The 20,794-nt window shown below is 43.2% G+C and overlaps 1 protein-coding gene across 2 annotated transcripts in view; it reads right to left on the bottom strand.

Moving 5' to 3' along the window:
- The window catches only part of MIDEAS (mitotic deacetylase associated SANT domain protein), a 567,044-nt gene that overhangs the window by 27,940 nt on the left and 518,310 nt on the right, over positions 1–20,794 (bottom strand). For both annotated transcript variants that reach the window (XM_085627052.1, XM_085627051.1), the window contains 3 exons: positions 16,740–16,815; positions 10,534–10,622; positions 7,586–7,738 (listed from right to left, as the gene is read on the bottom strand). In XM_085627052.1, coding sequence (XP_085483178.1) covers positions 7,586–7,738; positions 10,534–10,622; positions 16,740–16,815 — 318 coding nt within the window. The remainder of the gene's footprint in view (positions 1–7,585; positions 7,739–10,533; positions 10,623–16,739; positions 16,816–20,794) is intronic.

The raw sequence follows: 20,794 nt of genomic DNA, 5'->3' as shown, positions 1-20,794 counted from the left end.
CACCATAGAGCGCTGCAAGGACACACTGGGACTTACATATACTTAAGTGGGGCACAATGGTCCCCCTTCCTGCAGAGTTTTGTAGATTTAATAATACCCCTTCAGCCCTACTAAGCGTTACACGAGAACTGCTGATCGGAGGCAGTCAAGAGCTCATAGAATTTAAAACAATCCCCCAATAGCTAATGTCAGAGGATTGGCCCGATCACCATTTTAGAAATGTTTTTCCGGCCAGAGCCTCACACCATGTGTGACTTTCCGAAGATCTCTCATGAAAGCCCCACGTAATCCACATATAATAAAGCGGATACGAACCGGCTGGCTATCCAGAGCGTGTCTTTGACAACATTAGTTAGAAATGGTTATTCATATACAAAATGAACAACAGCTGAGCCAGGATAGAGCCTTGGCGTACCCCTCTCTTAATACGGCAGATGTCTGATGTTTTGCTGGGCCAAAACGTACAGTCGCAACTGTATTTTTTATGGAGATTAGATAGAGAGTTCAGGAGAGTCACATCAACCTCCATGTCTAGGAGCAAAAGCCACAATTTAGCTCTGTTCACACAATCGAACACAGATGACACATCCATAAAGGCCAGGTACAGTGTGCTGTGCATCACAATTGTACTGTCCCACTATCAAATGCAGATTTAAGCACTGTTTCACTGTACCTAGTCCTGAGAGGAAACCAAACTGGGGAGGAAAAGAATATTGTATGAATTAGCCCAGGATTTTAATCGATTAAAAACCACCTTCCCAATAATTTTAATAGAACTATCAAGGAGGGCGATAGGATAGTAACTTTTTGTTAACATCCGATCATCCTTCTTATGGGACTTTGGTGGAAAGGGCCCACGAAGGAGGGATCTTGTTGCCTGCCGGGCTATTAAATACATTCGTAATGAATTTGCCTCAAATTCTCGTTGCATTTGATTAAATCAATTGGGACTCCATCTGGTCCCAGGGCTTTGCCTGATGGCTACCTCTTCCTTGGGCGAGGTACATAAATAAGCTAAGTTAATCAACTTGCGCCGAAGTGGATCCACCAAACTCATCTCAGAATCTAAATGATAAATTGCACTAAAATACGAGACCCATTCAGGGCCCACAATGTTGCACAGTAAAAGGAAAGAAATCGGAGTGTCCCCTTGTCTGAACTTTTTGACCACATCCTAAAACAAGTTACTATTTTTCAAATGCGTGGCACTTTCCAAGCACTCGCAATCCTTTCAATTCAGAACCTCCCTTCACTCCCTCAAAATACACTAAGATTCCCTGCCTGCACTAACCTCCGACGGGTCTCCTGGTTTAAGTGCTGTTCTCAACCTACGATTCACTGCGAAGCAATGCCTATCAAACCACTGCGGGCCCTCTGAGGTACGCAGACTTGGCTTCAGTAACTGGTTCTCAATACATACACATAGCTCCTGACTGTCAATGACCCCTTTATTTCTTTTGTATAGGAGAACCCGGTAAATGAAAAGAAAAACCTTTACGCTCCTAGTTCTCAACAACGGCATCATCTAGCTGTGCCATATGGGTCTCTTATTCCCAATTCGGAAATTAGGTGGAGGAAAGTGAAGGGCAGTACGAAATGTGCCTCACAGAGGTATATCCAAATTTGGTGCAGTGATCCAGGAATAATGGGGCTAAAGCTGCATTTTACTCAGAAGGCAATCAGGCTGAAACTGGTCTCAAGTCGCATATGATCTTGTTTAAAAAGGGTGTGGCCCTGCACTTTAGGCTTGACTGCACTAACTGGGGTAGGACCAAGCATGATTTCATGAGCTTAGTCCAATCCATAGTGGCGCAGTGAGAAAATGTATAGCCAGGAAAGCGAATCAATGGCTGAGATTATTTGAAACATTTTACTAATTGCCTTTTGTTTTTCTTGGTGAAGATTATGGGAACTAGGTCCTGGCCTCATTTTCATTAGTGCTTCATGGAGGCAGGCACAAATCATTTCAAGAGAATCTCTGCCTTCAGAAAAGGGGAGACTACCTGTCTGGAGGGAGGAAGTAATTGTGCGACTGAAAGTGTGGGGAGTGATTGATGGGACTGAATGCCTTTTGATAATGTGTAGTTTGTAACGGTTATCAGGGACTTTGCAAATATCTCATTAGAATGCACATCTGAGTAATGCCATTTGCATCGGGGCTCTAGTGGATGAGTTGTACAGACCCTGAAAAAGTGGCATTTCAGTATAGGACTTGCAGAAAAATGGATATGGTTGCAACAGTCCATTCTGCTCCATTTTTCTTTCAAATTCCCCCATTCTCTCGTGTGTATTCTTTCTCTTACTTATGGTCATCCTAATTCCTCCCATTTCCTCTCCATGCTCACAAACATTCACTACTTCCTTCCACTTCCCCTTTTCTCTTCCCGTCTCTCTTCTCCACTTGTCCCTTTATACTCGTATCTACCCCCATACCACTGTACCCCACCTTCTGATGTAAATTATCACTTTCTTTTCTTCTGTCTGTTGTGTCCTCTACTCCAGTCCATTCTCTAGCAAATCACAACTTCTTCACAATTCCTCTATGCCTTTGTCTTCTTCCTCAATTATCTTAGCATCATCTAAAATGGTACTATTTTCATATGTTTCCACATGCACAAATCTTCATGTTCACTGTGGGGCTACCTAAATACTAACTTTAAGGGCATTAAGGGGAGTCGAGGGTAGTAGCCTACATCTCCTATATCACTACTTCCTGCGGGGAGTGGGCATAGCCCTGCCCCAGAGTTCCTAACTCCACCAGAGATAAGATGGTGGAACCCTTCTTTAGTGGAGCACATCAGGTAGCCCGCCTTAGGGGTGTGACTAGCCAGGTGGTGCAACACGCCTACTGCAGAACTAATTTCCCGCTTGTCCTGGTACCACATGGGTCTCAGAGCAGGGGTTGGCATCTCCCAGATCTGGGGGAAGCCGGGGCCTCATATCAAAGGCGGCAAGGGCTTTGAATACCCTGGCCTTGATATGCTAAATCACTAGCCATCCTGCTAGAGGAGGTGTGGACACCTTCCTCTGGAGTAGGCATTGTTTCTGGCCTCAGAGAGCAAGAACTCACTTCCAGGGGGTCCAAAACTTGTCCGTGGTGGCAGGTGGGACGATAGCAGTCAGCCAGCACACTAAATAGTGGTATGTTTTTCAGGGGGCAACACTAAGGTGCCCCCTGGGTGCATGTCACAATAAATCTAGGACTGGCAACAGTACAGAATTATTAAGACAAGATGTTTGATAACAAACACCAAAGGTTTCAGTAAAGCAATCATGTAGCTGGGGAACTCGTAATGACCAATGCCCAGTAGATATACTTAAGATGGCTTCCCTGTTCACTTGTACCATCTAGTAATTGAACTAGTCCGCACAGGGGCATATCTGCGCATGCAGATATGCCCTCACATGTAATATACTGCACCCTGCCTTAGGGCTACAAGGCCTGCTGGAGGAGTGACTTACATATATTACATGCAAGTGAGTGTGCCATGTCATGCTTTCACACATAGTTTGCACCGTGTCATGCAGTCTGCAATGGTAGCCTGCGTGCAATTTGTATGGGGGTCCCTTAGGGTGTCATAATACATGCTGCAGTCCTTAGGGACCCTCTTGAGTACCCCATGCCCTTACTTTGCCTAATGTATTTCTATAGAGCTTTAGGCTAGGAAATCATGCAATCAGATTCTAAGTAACTGAGGATTTGGGTTTTCAATGCTTTTCTATTCTCATCTGTAAATCTTTGCTTCAGCCCAGCCCCAATAATTCCTACCATTCTCCTCCATTCACTACCACACCTGCGTTCCAAATCCTAATGCAGAACTCCCATTTACCTCCTACCTCAGTACCTTTTACCCCACTTCGCTTTGTTCTTGCAACCTCTCATACCTTCATATTTCAACCTCACTTACCCATTTCCCCTCAAACATCTACCATACTGTCTCAAGCCTTCCTTCTTTACCTTGCATCCTTCTATCCTCTTGAAACTCTGTAAAGAAGCTACTCAGTTTGATTAACTCTGGAAGTGACCCCATTCCCCCCCCCCCCCCCCCCACTGAGCTAATAAACGTATGTCCTACAAGCCTCTTTCCACCAAGTCCTTTCAACTACATCCCAGTGTTCTATTACTGAAAATATCTTAGAACGAAAATGGCATTAACAGCTATGATCTGATCTAAGACCTCAACTATAGCCTGCTCCTTATCCCCGAATCTTGGCCAAGATCAGACATTTAATCAATTCTACATAAAGCCACACAGGTTACAAACAGGGCATTGTGCCAGGAAGAACACTGGAGTACCAGTAGCTGTCCACAAAAACTCTTGACCGACAAGATCCACTGCAGTTTGGATGAGTTGCAGTTTGGATGAGTTGAGGTTCTTATTGTGGAATCTTCAATGTTCTAGTACACCATACTACACATCCTCATTTCTTATGGGCATACAAACATACAATCCTGCGTCTGTTGACATCTTTCTACACTTTGTCTCTGAGATCACTTAAAATATGCCAGCCTCTGTAAACTGGAAAATTGCAATACCTGGTTTAACAAACATGAATTGGCCATAACCAAATGCTACTTGCAAATATGGATTCAAATGATCTTTGGTCCTACCCAGAGACCTGGGAATACCCCTGACAATTTCCATCCCTCTGAACCGTAACTGGCAAGTATGACATTGCCTGGAATGACCAGGATATAATTAAATTCAACATCCAGATCACTTCTCCACCTGCTGCAGCAAACCTTAAAAAACACAGTTGTAAGATGTTAAAAACTGGACTCTCCCATCTTCATTTTTTTTTTATATCCGTTTATTGAAATTTTAACACAGGACAACATTTCCGCTTTTGAAGGTACCCTGCACAGAATTACAGCTTTCCCACCCATGGTACTTTGTCCACTGCACACCTCCCTCCATCTCACCCCCCATCAAATCTACTCATCCCACCCCACATTGGCTACCAGTTAGTTGGCAGGGTCTGCTGATACCAAATCGATCTCACCATCTGCCCCACACTTTAGAATGTTTCAGTGAGTATCCCCTCACTTCATGCACTGATAATTCTGCTATTAAATAGTAATCCATTCCTTGCAGACAGGCCATTAAGGAGGGGACCGGTGGGGATCTCCAGTGTCTGTCAACGTCTCTTCTGTTTATCATACAGCCTATCCTGATGAGCAGTTTCTGCCCCTGCAATATGGCCATCCGCGGGATACATTCAAAACAGAAGCCCACTACATCATCCAGCATTTTGGATTTTGGTCCAATAAGCCTGCATGACGTGGCATTTCGAGATAATATGAGCCTCTGGCTCATTTGAGGCAATTTGGACTAATTCTTCTTTCCATCTTCCATAACCTGCTGGAGGTATAATATATTCTGTGAAAGTTTTTAAACTGGATAAGCCTCAAAGGGCTGGTATCACCAGCGTTCTTGCTCCCATCTTACTTTCTATCCAGTCCTCGTCTTCTAATTCCCCCAGAAACCATTTCCTCTTCAGTTTTGACATGGGGTCAGGGATGTTAATTACAAAGGGTTTGTACAGGCATGATATGCCCTTCTCCCCTAGACGTTCCATGGTAATCTTAGACTCCAATGGGTTGAATTCTGGGATAGGGGTCGGCTGTCCCTTATGGGCAACCAGAGAGTGTCTTAGTTGTAGCTAAAGAAAGAACTGCGATTTATTCAATTGGTATTCTGTCATTAATTGTTGGAAGGATTACATGTGGTTATGTTCCCAAGCATACCCAAATGTAGATATCACAATGGCATCCCATGCTCTGAACCCATGTAATTGGGAGACCTCCCTAAGCCATGATCTGTATCACAGCAGTGTTTCCCCTGTTAGTTTAGGATACCACCCTATACACATTAGGGTCATGTGCCAAGATTTGATTGGAATTTTTGCTATTTGAGGAGTGGCAACTGGAGGAAAAAGTAGAATAGGGATATCTGTATCTTGAGCATGTTCTAGACTTGGGCCTGGACGCATTATTGTGGCGATGCGTGTGACAAAAAAATTGTTGTGAAGGAGGAGTGTCAACAGCGATGGCGATGTCCCAAATGTGCTTGTGCTCCTGACTGATGACAAGATCTGGAATGAGATCTTGATCCTCGAGGAAAAGCAGGAGGCCTTGTCGGCAGAGGCGGTTCCACAGGTGTCTGTGGTTTTGGAAGCAGTGCTGGCGAGGTAGGTGAAAGAGGTGCTGGAGCAGGTGGCGGAAGCGTAGGAGAGTCCAGAAGTAAGATGGGCGACGATGGAAAATATGCCCTGGAGCATTCAGGTGGATGGTAAACGTATTTTCTTACCCTTCACAGTTTTGAAGTGTCTCAACATCGACAGACTTCTCTACGTCAAACTTCTTCTACGTCTCAATGTCGTGGCATCCTTCAAGATCAACATCCTATGTCTCAACGTCGAACGTCGCATCCTCTTCGACATCAACCCAGCTCTCGGCTGCGAGCATGTGGACACTGTACCTTGTCTTGAAGTCCTCGATGTGGACATGGAACAATGTCATTTTTGATGGTGGTCTCTTTTGAGATTTACATAGTCAAATAATGCAATTCCAGTTATTTTTCCTTTTTTACGTATACATTACCCTTTTTCAAATGCAATCTGAAGCTATTAGCTGATATAGCATACTTCTAGGCTGCAAAACATTACTGTCTTAAGTGTCTCTCCAGGCGAACATCTACACTTAAGAAAATATATTGCCGAGAAGTGCTCTGTGAAAACAAAAACCCCAAAAAACCAAAGACTATTCCGGACCCAACCACTAGATTGTCTAATACACAGCATGTGAATCCCAAAAAGGATTCATGCTGCAAAACTGACCGTTTAACTCACACATATGAAGGGTTTCCTGTGTGGTACAATATTTACCACAAAATGATGCTCACAGCTTTTGTGTTCAGTTTCAGATCAGAGTGTAACAGAGGGGCTATTGTCCCAGGAAGATGCAATGTGGTCAGATCGATGTTACCACAGCTAAAAAGAAAAATAGCCATTGTATCTTTTCATGTAGCTGAAAAAATCTTTTTTTATGTAGCAATTCAGGTACAGTTTCAAGTGGAAACCAAAACCATCATGTTAAGGAAATAAAACACTGTGATATTTCAAAAGGCTTGTGATAGATCACAATCATAACCAACTTAACTACAGTGTTTACAATCCTGTTGCAACACGGGTATTCTGGGAATGTTGGGATGAACGTGTGTGAACAATAATAAAAGCGATATTTCATTATCTTTAGTCCTAAACCTATTTTAGTGAACACTGTCGATATGAACAAACACATGGCAAGACTGCAAAGGCAACGTGGTTTTTCATTAATTCAAATGAATTAAAAAAATAACGTGTGTCTTCAATCATTTTGTTTTTAGGGGCACAAACCCCAATGAAAGCCCTCCACAGCTACACTTGAAAATTCACCTTCAAAGGCTGATATTTCAGCAGTCACTCAGTAAGCCAGCATTCTGAACAAAGACTCGAAATCTGTGGCTTAACAACAAACCCTCAATCATTTCAAAGAGTGCAGCTAAAGCTTTAGGTTTGGATTCAGAATGCATATCTGAGTTACCTTGTTATCGATTTCAGCTTCTTCGAACGTTGTCCTCTCATTGGCAACCGGTTCAAGATCACCAAATATTAGTGCTCCATTCCGGCCAATTTTCACCTGTTTTTTGTAGGTGTAGTAAAACTCCACACACTGTGCCACGGTTTTCGTTTTTATCTAGTGTTCAATAACAAAAGAACAAAGTAACTCAGTTGCATGCTCAGCGAGGTCGCAGAAGCCACTTTAGATCAAGAATTGATCAGGTTAGTCTGTTCTAAATAAGCTCAAGTATTAGTTTTATTAAATCACTCAGAGATGAGTGTGACCACACAATGGGTCACACCTATAGAGCACTTCACCCGAGTCCTTCGAATTACACTCATCACACGAGTGACTCTTTTCGCCACCCTTAGTTTAATCATAGTACACTCACAAGAACCATGTATCACAGGAAACAGGTTACTTACCTGTAATGATAGTTTTGTAGCATGGAACTCTTCTACATTCAGATACCTTGCCTACCTCCACCATCTAGTGGTTGGGTTCGGAAATCTTGACTTAGTAAACATTTTTTTTCTTCTTTTTGGATGTTAACCATAGGTGGAGACTTGCCATCAAGCGTTAGCACACAATGCTCCCACTGTGTTGCTTCTACCCTCAGATTCTTTTTTTGCCCTAATGTAGCCTATGTCTGAGCTGGGGTCCTTTTTATTCCTGCCCCCTTCAATGGGGAAGGTGCATAGGTTGTGAATCTCGAAGAGTTTCACAGTGCAAAACAATAATTAAGGCACGTCATCAGGTGCTTATGCAGTGCTAGCCTCTTTTCAATTCACATGCTTTCCACATAGTATATACTGGCTCCATTCCATTTATAGTGTGTAAAGTATGGGTAGCTCTGAATATATTATATATATATATATATATATATATATATATATATATATATACATACACACACACAACACTGAAATATCTATCTGCATAATAATAGTTAATAAAGGTGTGTGTGTGGAGGACAACATTGCCACTATGTAAATGCCCTTTAATGTGATGTGTCAGTCTAGCCCCTTTCTTCCATATTGACTGTGCTCTAGGTTTCAATCGAAGCGCTTTACCTGCTGTTGAATAACATAACTGGATTGTTTGCACTATCCACAGGGCTATAGAAGACTTTGATACCAGCTGTCCTTTAGATGATGGACCTGGTGCATCTGCCACAAATAACTGCTGTGCCTTTCTCATGTCCTTTGGTCTGTTTGTAAAATATGATGGAGCTCTTGACATCAAGTGGGTATTGTGCCCTTTCTGCTGGTTTCTTTGGGTTTTGGAAAAACAGTCTTATAGTTTGATTAACATTAAAGCTGATTTATCTAGGATTAGTTCTCAACACTATCCTATCTTTATTCACTTGAAGGTATGGTTTCTGTATAATATGTGCTTGTGGCTCACTAGCAGAGATGTTCAAGGCACATCCTGAAACATCAGCCAAGATCCTCCAACCATTTTTACATCAATTTGGGAGGGACAGAAAATACTAGATGACTGGAACCAAGGAATCATGGTCAAGATTCCAAAGAAGGGAGCATTAGCCAACTAACAACTGGTGTGGAATCACCCGATTGTCAATCCTGGGTAAAAATCCTGGCAACAATCATTATACAGAACATTTCTTGACACAGCGGACAAGCAGTTAAGAAAAGAAAAGGCTGGGTACCACAAGGACTGAGGGTGTGATGGTCAGATCCTTACTCTACACAAAGTCATAGAGCAGTGCACACAGTGGCAGAGACTACTATATATCAATTTAATTGATTCTGAGAAAGCTTTTGACAGCATCCATAGTTACAGCCTCTGGCCTATACAGAGAGCGTATGACATGCCACAGCAGATAGTTATCCTCAACAAGAGATTCTCTGATAATTTTACATGCCAGGTGGGAGATAGTGAGTATAGCTTCACAGTTCAGGCTGGTGTGAGACAGGGATGCCTAAGGTCAGCTTTGCTCTTAAACCTAGTCAGCGACTGGGTGATGCAATGCACAACTGGAGATCAAGCCAGAGGCATGAGATGGACCTCATTATCCAGATTGGAGGACCTGAACTATGTGGATGACCTAGCCTTGCTCTATCACACAGACACACACCAGCATTCACACGTAAAGAAGTCTTGCCTCAACATCTATGCACAGCAAGTGGGCCTGAAGATCACCACAAAGAAATCAGAAGTCATCTCACTGAACATCCCAAACCCTTCATCAACCAAGAGGGAGAGGACCTAGACTTGACTGATAGTACTGCCTAGGTAGGTGAACTCTTCAGACATGATGGAGGGGCAGACACTAGCATCAAAAGCCAATTGAACTTGGCCAGGAATGCCTAAAGTATTCTGAACATGTAGAGCCATCTCAGTACAGCACCAAGCTGAGACTTTACAAGAGCGGAGTTCTGTCCACTCTTGTATGGTTTAGAATGATGGCAGATGACAAAAAGCAACATCACCAAACTGTCAGCCTTTCACATCAGTAACCAGAGAAACATCTTGTATAGTTGCTGGCTACAAACCATTTCAAACCAGGAACTAATTACCAGATGCAAGCAAGAGAGGATGGACACCATTCTTATGAGAAAAAGATGGAGATGATAGGACACACCATCAGAAAAGAACAAGAGTCCATCAGAATAACAGCTCTCCTCTGAACCCCAGAAGGCAAACAGAAAAGAGGCAGGCCAGAAAACACCTGGAGGTGAATGATGAAAACAGAATACCCTGAACCACAGCTGGAGCACCGTACAGAAACTTGCCCAAAGCAGACAGACGTGGAGGTCCCTTGGTGCTGCCCTACGTGCCAGTCGGCGTAACGGGCAGTGAGTAGGTTGACTAAATCCCATATGTCCTGGTAATTATCTCAGAAAAACAGAAACAATGTCCAAGTGTGGAATAATTCAGAACAAGAAATCTTTTCAGCAACTTACTAGTTTCTGCACCAAGAGGAAGTCTTTTTTGTAGATTGCAATGCCTTTGTTGAAAAGCTTCTTCTCTGTGGTGGTCCACCTGTCTGACCCTGGAAAAAGGCAACAAAAGTCAGAACTGAACCCCAGTGGTCAAACTTTAAAAAAGTGTGTAAATTGTAAATGCCTACCACAAGCCTTCCCATAGAATTTAGAATGTAAACACTTTACTTCATCCTAATCACTATGAATTAGATCCCAGAGTCTATTCAATTCGATGCAAGGTAAATGCCTGTCAGTCAGTCAGTCAAAGTAAACGATACTCAACCAAAGACCGTGTAAAAGCACACATAAAATGGAAAGAAAAGGATTAAAAATGTCATCTAGTACAAAATTATAAACAATACCCAATTTTCAAATAACAATTCTAAAATAAAATATTTAAAAGAGCCAAGTCAGATGGACTAAATCATGTCTAAAATAGCCCTTAATTCATAATTCTTCCTATTGTAAAAAACGGATCTCAAACTTTAAGACTGCAGAACAGATTTCAGGTGAGCCTAAAGACTGCATAAATTTTAAACCATCTTTGTCGTCTCACATTGGCTTTGCGCAGCAATGGCACCAAAAAAAGGTGACTTGGATCTTGATGAAATGGGCAAAATGAAGATAAATGGACGGCGCTTTGGATTGAATAGTTGTCACACACACAGATCGCTATATCCTGCTGCCATGCCCCCGGGAAAGGAAAAGCCAATTTGAAGTGCAAATTCTAAACAACGTCAGCCAGTGACGATATGTAGGGGAAACGCACCCTCTCAAGGCAATAAACCACCAAGTTGTTGTAACTGTGGCATAGTTTACAATGATTGTTTGGCCTGAGCAGCGGCCAAATGTTTACTCATGCAATGCTTTGAAAACAGTTCTTTAATGAGTAGTTTGCGATTGGGGCCAAGTGTTTGGGGGAATTTATAAAGGTCAAGGAGGTCCAATCTATCAAAGGAGGCCTTAAAATACTATTGTATCCAGTCTACCCCCTCTAATGACATGCAGTCTGAAATGCAAGATCTAATCAGCCCATCCTCAGGTGATATCCATATTTAAACCTAAAATAATACAGGGGCTAATCCAATATGATCTTACAGGTAAGGCATCCCAAGATCCTCATGGCATATTAAGGTAGCTCAGCCCCCTGGGACTAAATGTAGTGTACCAGGGGATCCTCATCAATAGTCATAAGCAGTGAATATTCCTGCCCACGTGCGGGGACAATATATATATATATATGATCTTACAGGTAAGGCATCCCAAGATCCTCATGGCATATTAAGGTAGCTCAGCCCCCTGAGACTAAATGTAGTGTACCTGGGGGTGTTTCCCGGACAGATCCGCGCACCCTGCACGCACTTTGCCGCTAAAAAAAAAAAAAAAAAAAAAGCGGGGGCCCTTCTGGGACCCCCTAAGCAACACTAGAGGGTCAGAGTATTTCTACCCTGCCCCTTTTACATCTTTCACACACTTATTTCCCTTACTTAATCAGCCTCGCTTCTATCGAGGCACAAAATGGCTGCCAACAGTTCCTGGTTTCGAATGTAGACAGACACTTGACAGCCAATTAGCATTCAGCGCGTGATCGGGAGGGTGGGCGCTCGGTTCGCAGAGGGTGCGCTTAGGGTGCGAGGATCCTCCGAGGCCATAGATATATCTATCTTTTTTTGTCTAATTTTCTCAGGAACTACTGAACGGATTTACACCATTTATGCAAAAGGCACGAGTCTGAACTGAGGACTACCTCTTTGCCATATTTGGTGTAATTCCGTTCAGCAGTTCGGGCTGTAGCTGCGTCAACAGGTCCTATGGGAAATTGCATGGGGAAAACGCGTTTTGGGACCCCCCTTTTTTCACAGCCCCCACTTGACGAATCACCACAAAACTTTCAGGACAGGAGCGGACCGGAGCTGGCCAAAAGTTTGGAAAATTTCGCGAAGATTCGTCAACCGGCACCAGACTTATTGGAAATAGAATGTAGCGGATTTCCTATGGAAAATAGGTCTTAACTATAACTACCTACTGGCGACCGTAAGTAAGTAAGTAGGGATATATATATATATATATATATATATATATATATCCTGGCTCCTCTCCCACCATTTACGCCTGCTGCACTCTTCTGACGGGTGCAAGTAAAGATAGAGGTGGGTCCATTCTTAAATATCTGGCTTGGGTGCAAAAACACACTGCACTCACGGGGTGTATTGAATCCCTTTATTCAGGCACACCAATCGCGAGGACGCGTTTCGGCATTCCGCCTTCTTCCAGCTCGCGTGTGCATCAACAGACATGAGTGGGTGCCGTTACTTAAAATGTCAGAGCTGAATGCTCATTGGCCGCAGTAGCTGGTAGGGAGGTAGGGATTGGTTGCTCAATAGCCAATGTCGTGGGCCCCTCTGCTCGTACATCTCCCCATTACCGCTGGCTAGGTCCCCACATGTCAAACGTGGTCTTCAGGGCACCCCTCGTCAACCTCCGGGTTATGTCACAAAACAGCGCAGGGATCAGCATATATCCGATTGTCCTCCAGTCTGTATGACTGGCGCTTTCGCAACGCTGGTATTTCCGACGCTCAGTGGTGGTGCAAGACGCTGTAAAATCCTGGCTCCTCTCCCACCATTTACACCTGCTGCACTCTTCTGACGGGTGCAAGTAAAGATAGAGGTGGGTCCATTCTTAAATATCTGGCTCGGGTGCAAAAACACACTGCACTCACGGGGTGTATTGAATCCCTTTATTCAGGCACACCAATCGCGAGGACGCGTTTCGGCATTCCGCCTTCTTCCAGCTCGCGTGTGCATCGACAGACATGAGTGGGTGCCGTTTCTTAAAATGTCAGAGCTGAATGCTCATTGGCCGCAGTAGCTGGTAGGGAAGTAGGGATTGGTTGCTCAATAGCCAATGCCGTGGGCCCCTCTGCTCGTACATCTCCCCATTACCGCTGGCTAGGTCCCCACATGTCAAACGTGGTCTTCAGGGCACCCCTCGTCAACCTCCGGGTTATGTCACAAAACAGCGCAGGGATCAGCATATATCCGATTGTCCTCCAGTCTGTATGACTGGCGCTTTCGCAACGCTGGTATTTCCGACGCCCAGTGGTGGTGCAAGATGCTGTAAAATCCTGGCTCCTCTCCCACCATTTACGCCTGCTGCACTCTTCTGCGGCCAATGAGCATTCAGCTCTGACATTTTAAGTAACGGCTATGGGAACAACTTTCTTACGTCGCCAAGGGCTGTTCGTCTACCCTTATCTGGATGGCTGGCTGCTAAAGAGTGCTTCTCGGCAGCTCGCTCTAGAGCATTATCGGACATGTCTAACCTTTCTTCAACGGCTGGGTCTCCAAGTTAATTTTGCCAAGTCGGTCTCTCAGACGACGAAAAGGATTCACTGTCTCGACACGACACTGGATTCCAAGTTAGGAAGAGTGTATCCTTCGGAGGAGAGACTATCGTCTATCACTCTAAAGTGCAGCCATCTTCTTCTCACTCCTTAGCCGACAGACAAGTTGTCTTTCTCTTGGGGTTGATGGCATTGTGCGTCTTCCTAGTCCCCAATGCCAGATTGAGGATGCGTCTTTTGCAGCAGGATCTGGAAGACAAAAGGGACCAATGTACAGCTGAATGGGACAAGATCAGTCTCTCGCAGTCAGCACGAGCTTCCATTCCATGGTGGACTCGGCACAAGAACCTCTTGGCAGGAGTCTCGTTTCACCAAACACAGCCAACACATAGTGTTCACAGAAGCGTTGCTCCAGGGGTGGGGGCCCCTCAAGGGTCCTCTTCAAACGCAGGGTCTGTGGTCAACCAAGGAGCAGGGATATAACATCAATATGCAGGAACTAAGAGCTGTACATCTCGCCCTCAAGGTATTGTATCCCTCAAGTCACACCAGCTCCTTGTTGATTCAGACGGACAACACTACGTACTACATGAACAAGCAGGAAGGTACCAGTTCTCGCCCCCTATCCCTGGAGGCTCAGGCGATTTGGCATTGGATCCTAGCCAGGCACCTCATCATTACAGCAGTCCACCTGCAAGGGGAGCAAAACACTCAAGCAGATGCCCTGAGCCATCATTTTGCAGAGCATCAAGATTGGGTGCTGCACGGCGAAGTGAGCTTGACTTGCGCCTGCTTTCGAAGTGCAACGCTGCTTCCCCTAGATGCCTGTCCACAAGTTACCCACCAAGCCTACCCTGGCTTCCACTAATCCCAGCATTCAACAATTATTCCTGACTTATTTCCAGGGATTATTTTCATCCCATACAGTTGAGTTGTCCCAGGAGTCCCCTGGATGCATCCGGGACACCCCTTCCGGTCAACTAGGCTCCCAGTTGTGATACGTCGCCACTGCTTTTGAAACAACAGTAATCTGGTCCTGCTGAAATCCTGAACACTCCACAGGCCGAAACGTCGTGACTTTTACAGCGAAAAACTCTGCGCTTTTCCTTCATGGATACCAGCTTGATTCCCTTCTTGTATATATTACCATTCATTGTTTTGGTATCCTGACTATGTAAAATCAAATATCACGTGTCTTCCTTTGCGCCGTCTTGCTGTATATACTTTCTCACGTGTCACTTGCTCCATCACAATTTTCACGAGCAGTTGTGCACAAGTATCCTACAGGTAACATGCAATTTAATGTAACGCAGTGCTAATCTCACATATGTTGGATGATATGAAACAAAAATATGACTAATATGTGCATCGATTAAACTGCATTCTATGCTGTTCAAACAATTTTTCTTTTCTTCCCGGGTTTTCTCCTTTTGCTCCCAGCAATTACAAATTGACCTTTTCATAACACCCTTGGAGACACTGTTGTATGTTACCGACAAAGTAGTGGCAGAAAATTTAGAGAATGGGGCCAGCTGCGTATAGATCTCTTCGCAGATGATACCAACAAAAAATGCCAAGACTTTGCCTCAAGATATTACCGGCCGGTCAGGATTGATCGTTGGTCAGGGACCTTTTTGTATGCTTTTCCACCACTTCCTCTAATCCCCAAAGTCATAAACAAACTGTACCGCTCCAGAGCGAAGATGATCCAGATTGCTCCGGACTGGCCATCACAGTGGTGGTATCCGGACCGGCTACACCTCTCAGAATGACCACACAGGAGGCTTCCGTGTAGGCCGGATCTCCTTTCCAAGCAGAACAGGAGAATCCATCACCTCAGCCTTCCCTCGCTGAATTTGATAGCATGGCTCCTGACCTCCTTCAATATGGCCATCTAGGACTTCCTCAGGAGTGTGTGAACATTCTAAAGGAATCAAAAAGGCCTTCCATGTGGCACTCTTATGCGGATTATTTGATCAGTGGGTTCATGTTGAAGTCCCCTGCAACTAACATATCGGGGGGTAGTTGATCTTACAGGCTGCTAATTAAACTTGTGACTTTGTCTCAGTCTGGCGTGACCAGATAACCACAGGTAGTGCTTTGTGTTTCTAGGCACGTTTTTCTTGAAAATTGCATATCTTCGGTTCTACTAATTGGATTTTTATGGGCTTTTGGGCTCAAATAATTAAATTGTATCTTATTTTCCTAGACTGATGTGGGGTTTTACTTTTGTTTTAATTTATTACTGTTTGAACTGCTGCATAAAATACTTTACACATTGCATCCAAGTTAAGCTTCACTGCTTTGTGTCAAGCTACCAGAGAATTGAGCACAGGGTAACTTGGGGTTTCCTAATGTTTCACCCCGACAAGAATTGTGGGTGCGGTTTGAATAACGTTTCACCCACTTCCCCACCACACCCCATCCTCCAACCTGTAACCCAGTTTCCTACAACTACACTATATACATTTAGAACTCTGGCCGCTTTCAGATGAAAAGATTTGTAAGGCAATGTGGAAGAGAAAGACAGTGGTACAATGCAGAAAATTATGGCTGTATGTTGGTGAAACGCTTAATGATTGGAAACATCACAATCTTGTGCTAATGACAATAAGATCAATGAACAATTCCAATGCACCTTGTTCAAAATAACAAAGAAAAAGGGGAAGGCAGGTTTGGAAGCACGCAATGTCTCCGTGTGCTTCACTAACATTAAAGTTTTTGCACTGTTCAGGAGGAGACATTTTAGTCATCAATTTACATTGTAAAGCACCAATATGCCTGCAAGATAAAGCTGTGTGAATTCCCATGGACGTGTCTGTTTACAAGTTTTACGTACCTGTGTAGTGATACGCTGCCAAATGGTGGTTCAATGGTAGTTTGGGTCTTTTCATCAGAAGTCTCGTCAGAGCAGCCTAGGCAGAAAAGAGAAGTGTTTGTGTTTCAGAGAAAGTCAACGAAACAAAGGAAAGCGGAAGGGATGTTCCAGCGATGACAGTCTGTACAGAATAGAGTTGAGAAGCACAAGCTAGCAGTATGCACGTTCTCATCCCGAGCACATCCTTTTCAGCACACCGAGGATACACAGACTCTTCCCTGTACTCCAATAATGCGAAGGGCATTTGCAGCGTGACTACAATGTGTTAACAATATATTCTCACAGCTTCAACACTTCATACACCATGCACCCTGCTAGCGTAGGCTTCCACAACTAAGCAGATTGCTTTCCAATGTAGTTACCTGATGTTAACTTTAATTAATTAAAAATCTTTAGGTGTTAAAACACTGTCAGCAGAGGATGCGATTCCTTGTTTCGGGATTCTTCTTCCAAGCTAGCGAGAGCGAGGAGGTGATCCAACCAAGCCATTCTAATTAGCGATGGCTAATACATCAATGCACACATCATTCAAATATTCAAACACTGGCGAGGTATACACCAATAAATCTCTTCTAGCAGAGCTGAGAGATGCACTTGTATTTCCATACAATAACCTAGGTCAGAGTGCGAAGGACCTACTCTGGGCTTCTTTGCCAACTTCTCCACATTGCCATATAGACAAAATGAAAAATGGAAGCCGTACCTTTACCTTTAAGAACAGATCTTGTCCATTAGAAAATTAAAACTGACCAGGGAATATCTGATGCGTCAGGCCTGCCAGGGTATGAACATAGTATCCAGTTTTGGCATGTGCAAAGAAGCCACTTCCCTAAATACTGAAAATGGTAATGTTTACAATCTAAGCACTCACCCTTAATAAAGACTTGGTCCAGTACTGTTCCTACTCTGGCGTGAACTACACGAAACTATGCAGTTATACCTTGACTGCCAAATGTGCTGATGTGGCAGCTAAATGTGCTGATTCTTTGCTTATACTGTCAGGATAGTTTCACAATTGTAATTCAGACTGAAATAAGTACACACAACTAACACATCACATCAAACTCTGCAGACTGAGTGTTGTTACCGCCTAGCTTGCTAGAGGAAATAAGGGGGGAAAATAACTTCTGTACTGTTCAACTAGAGGTGCATGTTATTTTCTAGTAAACGATCCCACCTGCTGCAAACCGCGCATCGTTCTAATTCTCGGTCAGCACAATGTACTTACTGCATGCATCTTATACAAATCATAATTCCATTCGAATAACATGGGAAAAACATTCATGTTCTTTTAAAGGTGTGCACAGAAAGCAAGAAATACCCAGGGCCAGTAATAATGCAACGTCAACATATTACTCATGGATTTAGAACTTTGTGCAAAAAACGCAGTCAATTCCTTGTGGTCACAATGCAACAGTTTGCTTTATATGAAGTTTTGGATGCCCAACCCTTTAGAGGAAACGTGTAATTCACATCTGAGCCACTAGATGACGGCTGTGTGCACAGTATGTGAAACTACAATTGAGATTCGTATTATGTCTGACTTGACAGTATAGCTGTCACTGTTATAGAATATTTAAAATTTACAGAGAATGTGTTTTGGCTCCACCCAGAGAAGCATTACTCTCACCTCATGCTTTTGGCTAAATTGTGTATTATTCCACCTTCAAAGAAGTGTTCTCATTGGCATGCCATGGGGGGCACTTTACATCTGAAAAGTACACTCAATTATCAAGCTATTTTCCACGTTCATTTCTTTCTCTCGTCCAGTCATTGTATACAAAGGAAAATCCTTTTTGCTACTTTTTTCCTCAGCACTGGCTGTACTAAGGGGTATCCACAAACTTGCTGAAAAAGCTGATCAGATGTTCAAAGAATTTTTATTGGTGAAAGTACCAATAAGGTAAGTACATAGGAAGAGCTCACGGAAGGAGCAACTCAAGAAGCCAAAAGCCAGCAGCAACTGTCTTAGGCAGAACAGAATCAAACATGACAACCATATTCTGACCTAGAATTCTGTAATTTAAAGAAACAGTAAAACCTCAACGAACAACCCGAAATACCACATACCCCCCCCATATAAAACAAAAATGATTAATATAATACATACTTATTACATTTTTGTGGCATCCTACAAATACGTTGGTCACATACAGGCACAACATCAAATGAAGTACAAGATTGACTAGGAGAGCTTATTGGAGAACTTGCAGTAGGATTAGATGTAACATTAGATGCATTGGAACGGATGTCTAAATCAGGTCCAAAAATAAAACCATTGTCATCTTCATCAGATCTGTTGGCATAAATTTTGTTAAAAATCTTAACTTTGTTGTCAGTAACTTTTATAACATTGTTCTTATTCCACCAACCTCTGTTTCCTAAAAGCACAGAAGATTTGGTGACTCTGACAACCTGAACTGGTAAAGTGAACTTAGATTGCCCTTTGCAGACTTCGAAAGGCTTCTTAATAAGAACCCAATCATTTACTTTGAGAAGTGGGTAATGAAATACAGAACAACCATTGTAAGAACTTTTTTGTAATTACTGCTTAGCAGCCACTCTAGATTTAACCACTTGATAATCTGTTGTAGTGTTTCTCTTATCATGTAAAGCAGAACCTACAGTTCAATAATTGAACCAATGTGGTATGAGTTTAGATATAGCTTCTCTGCCCCTAAGAGCTTTGAAAGGCGTTATTCCAGTGGTGGAATGAGGTGCTGTCAAGTAAGCCCAAACCTTCCTCTGTAAAAATTCACCTACATCAACATTGGTTGCAATAGCAGTTTGAACCCCTTCCTTAATAAAGCGATTGGCCCTCTCAACGAGTCCATTAGAGGAAGGACTATACAAAGCAACACAACAGTGTTTTATTTCAGAACTTTCAAGAAAACTAGTGAATTGGTGAGATAGGAAAGGCTGGCCATAGTCAGTGACAACATAACTAGGAGTACCCTCAATTTTAAAAATGTTTTAAAGAAAAGAAACATTGGCTGAATTGGCTGCTTGTACAAATGAATAATATAACCACTTGGAATGGTAGTCCATGGCGACTATGCAGTATCTTTTATCCATGGGCAGTAAGGTGAAAGGTCCTGAAAAATCCAAAGCAATCTTATCCCAGGGGAATTCAGGGAATGGAACAGAAATCAAAGGTTTCGTGTGAACCTTCCGATGTTTGTCAGAAACAACACAACTAGGACAGTTGTCTATGAACAGAGCTACTTGTTTGTCCATACCTGGCCACCAATAAATATTTAAGTGTCTTGCAGGTTGCAGAAATACCCAAATGACCTTCGTGGGCAATATTTATGATCTTTTCTCGGAGAGAGCTAGGAGGGACAAACAATCCATTCCTCACACAAACTCCATTATCAAAGGATAGTTGTTCACTAACTTGTGCAAAGCACTTAATGTCATTGCTCAAACTCTTATTAGCTGGCCATTTTCCTTTGATGAAAAGTTCTACTTTCTTAAGAGTCTCATCAAGTGCCATGGCAGAGGCCTATTCATCTTGTGATATGCTTCCACTGCACTTGGAGACCGCATCTACAAGACCAACCACACAATCTTTATGGAAATCTTCACCTTCACTACAATCAGGGAGGGGAATGCAAGAGACAGTCAGCACGGATGTTTTTTCCTCCTTGAATATATTTGATGTTGAGATTACACTCTTGTGGTTTTGAAATTAGCCTGACCAGCCTTGCAGAAGATTTTACCAGACCATTGCCACACAACAAAGACACTAGAGGTTTGTGATCTGTCAAAACCTCACACCAAGTACCCCAAATGTATGTTTTAAATTTCTGTACTGACCAGACAATGGCAAGTGCCTCTCGTTCGATTGTGCTGTAGTTGTACTCATTTGGGGTCAGAGTGCGGGAGGCAAAGGTCTGTTTTTTGCCATCAATCCATTGCCCAAAAACCGCACCAAGGCCCTTCTGACTAGCATCCACTGACACAAAAGAACTAGCATTGGGTACAAACGGATGCAAGGCGGGAGCATTAATGAC

Source organism: Triturus cristatus, chromosome 9, assembly GCF_964204655.1.
Source record: "Triturus cristatus chromosome 9, aTriCri1.1, whole genome shotgun sequence".
Lineage (NCBI taxonomy): Eukaryota > Metazoa > Chordata > Amphibia > Caudata > Salamandridae > Triturus > Triturus cristatus.
The sequence above is the reverse complement of the archived record's forward strand: the minus strand, read 5'-3'. Positions and strand labels throughout refer to the sequence as shown.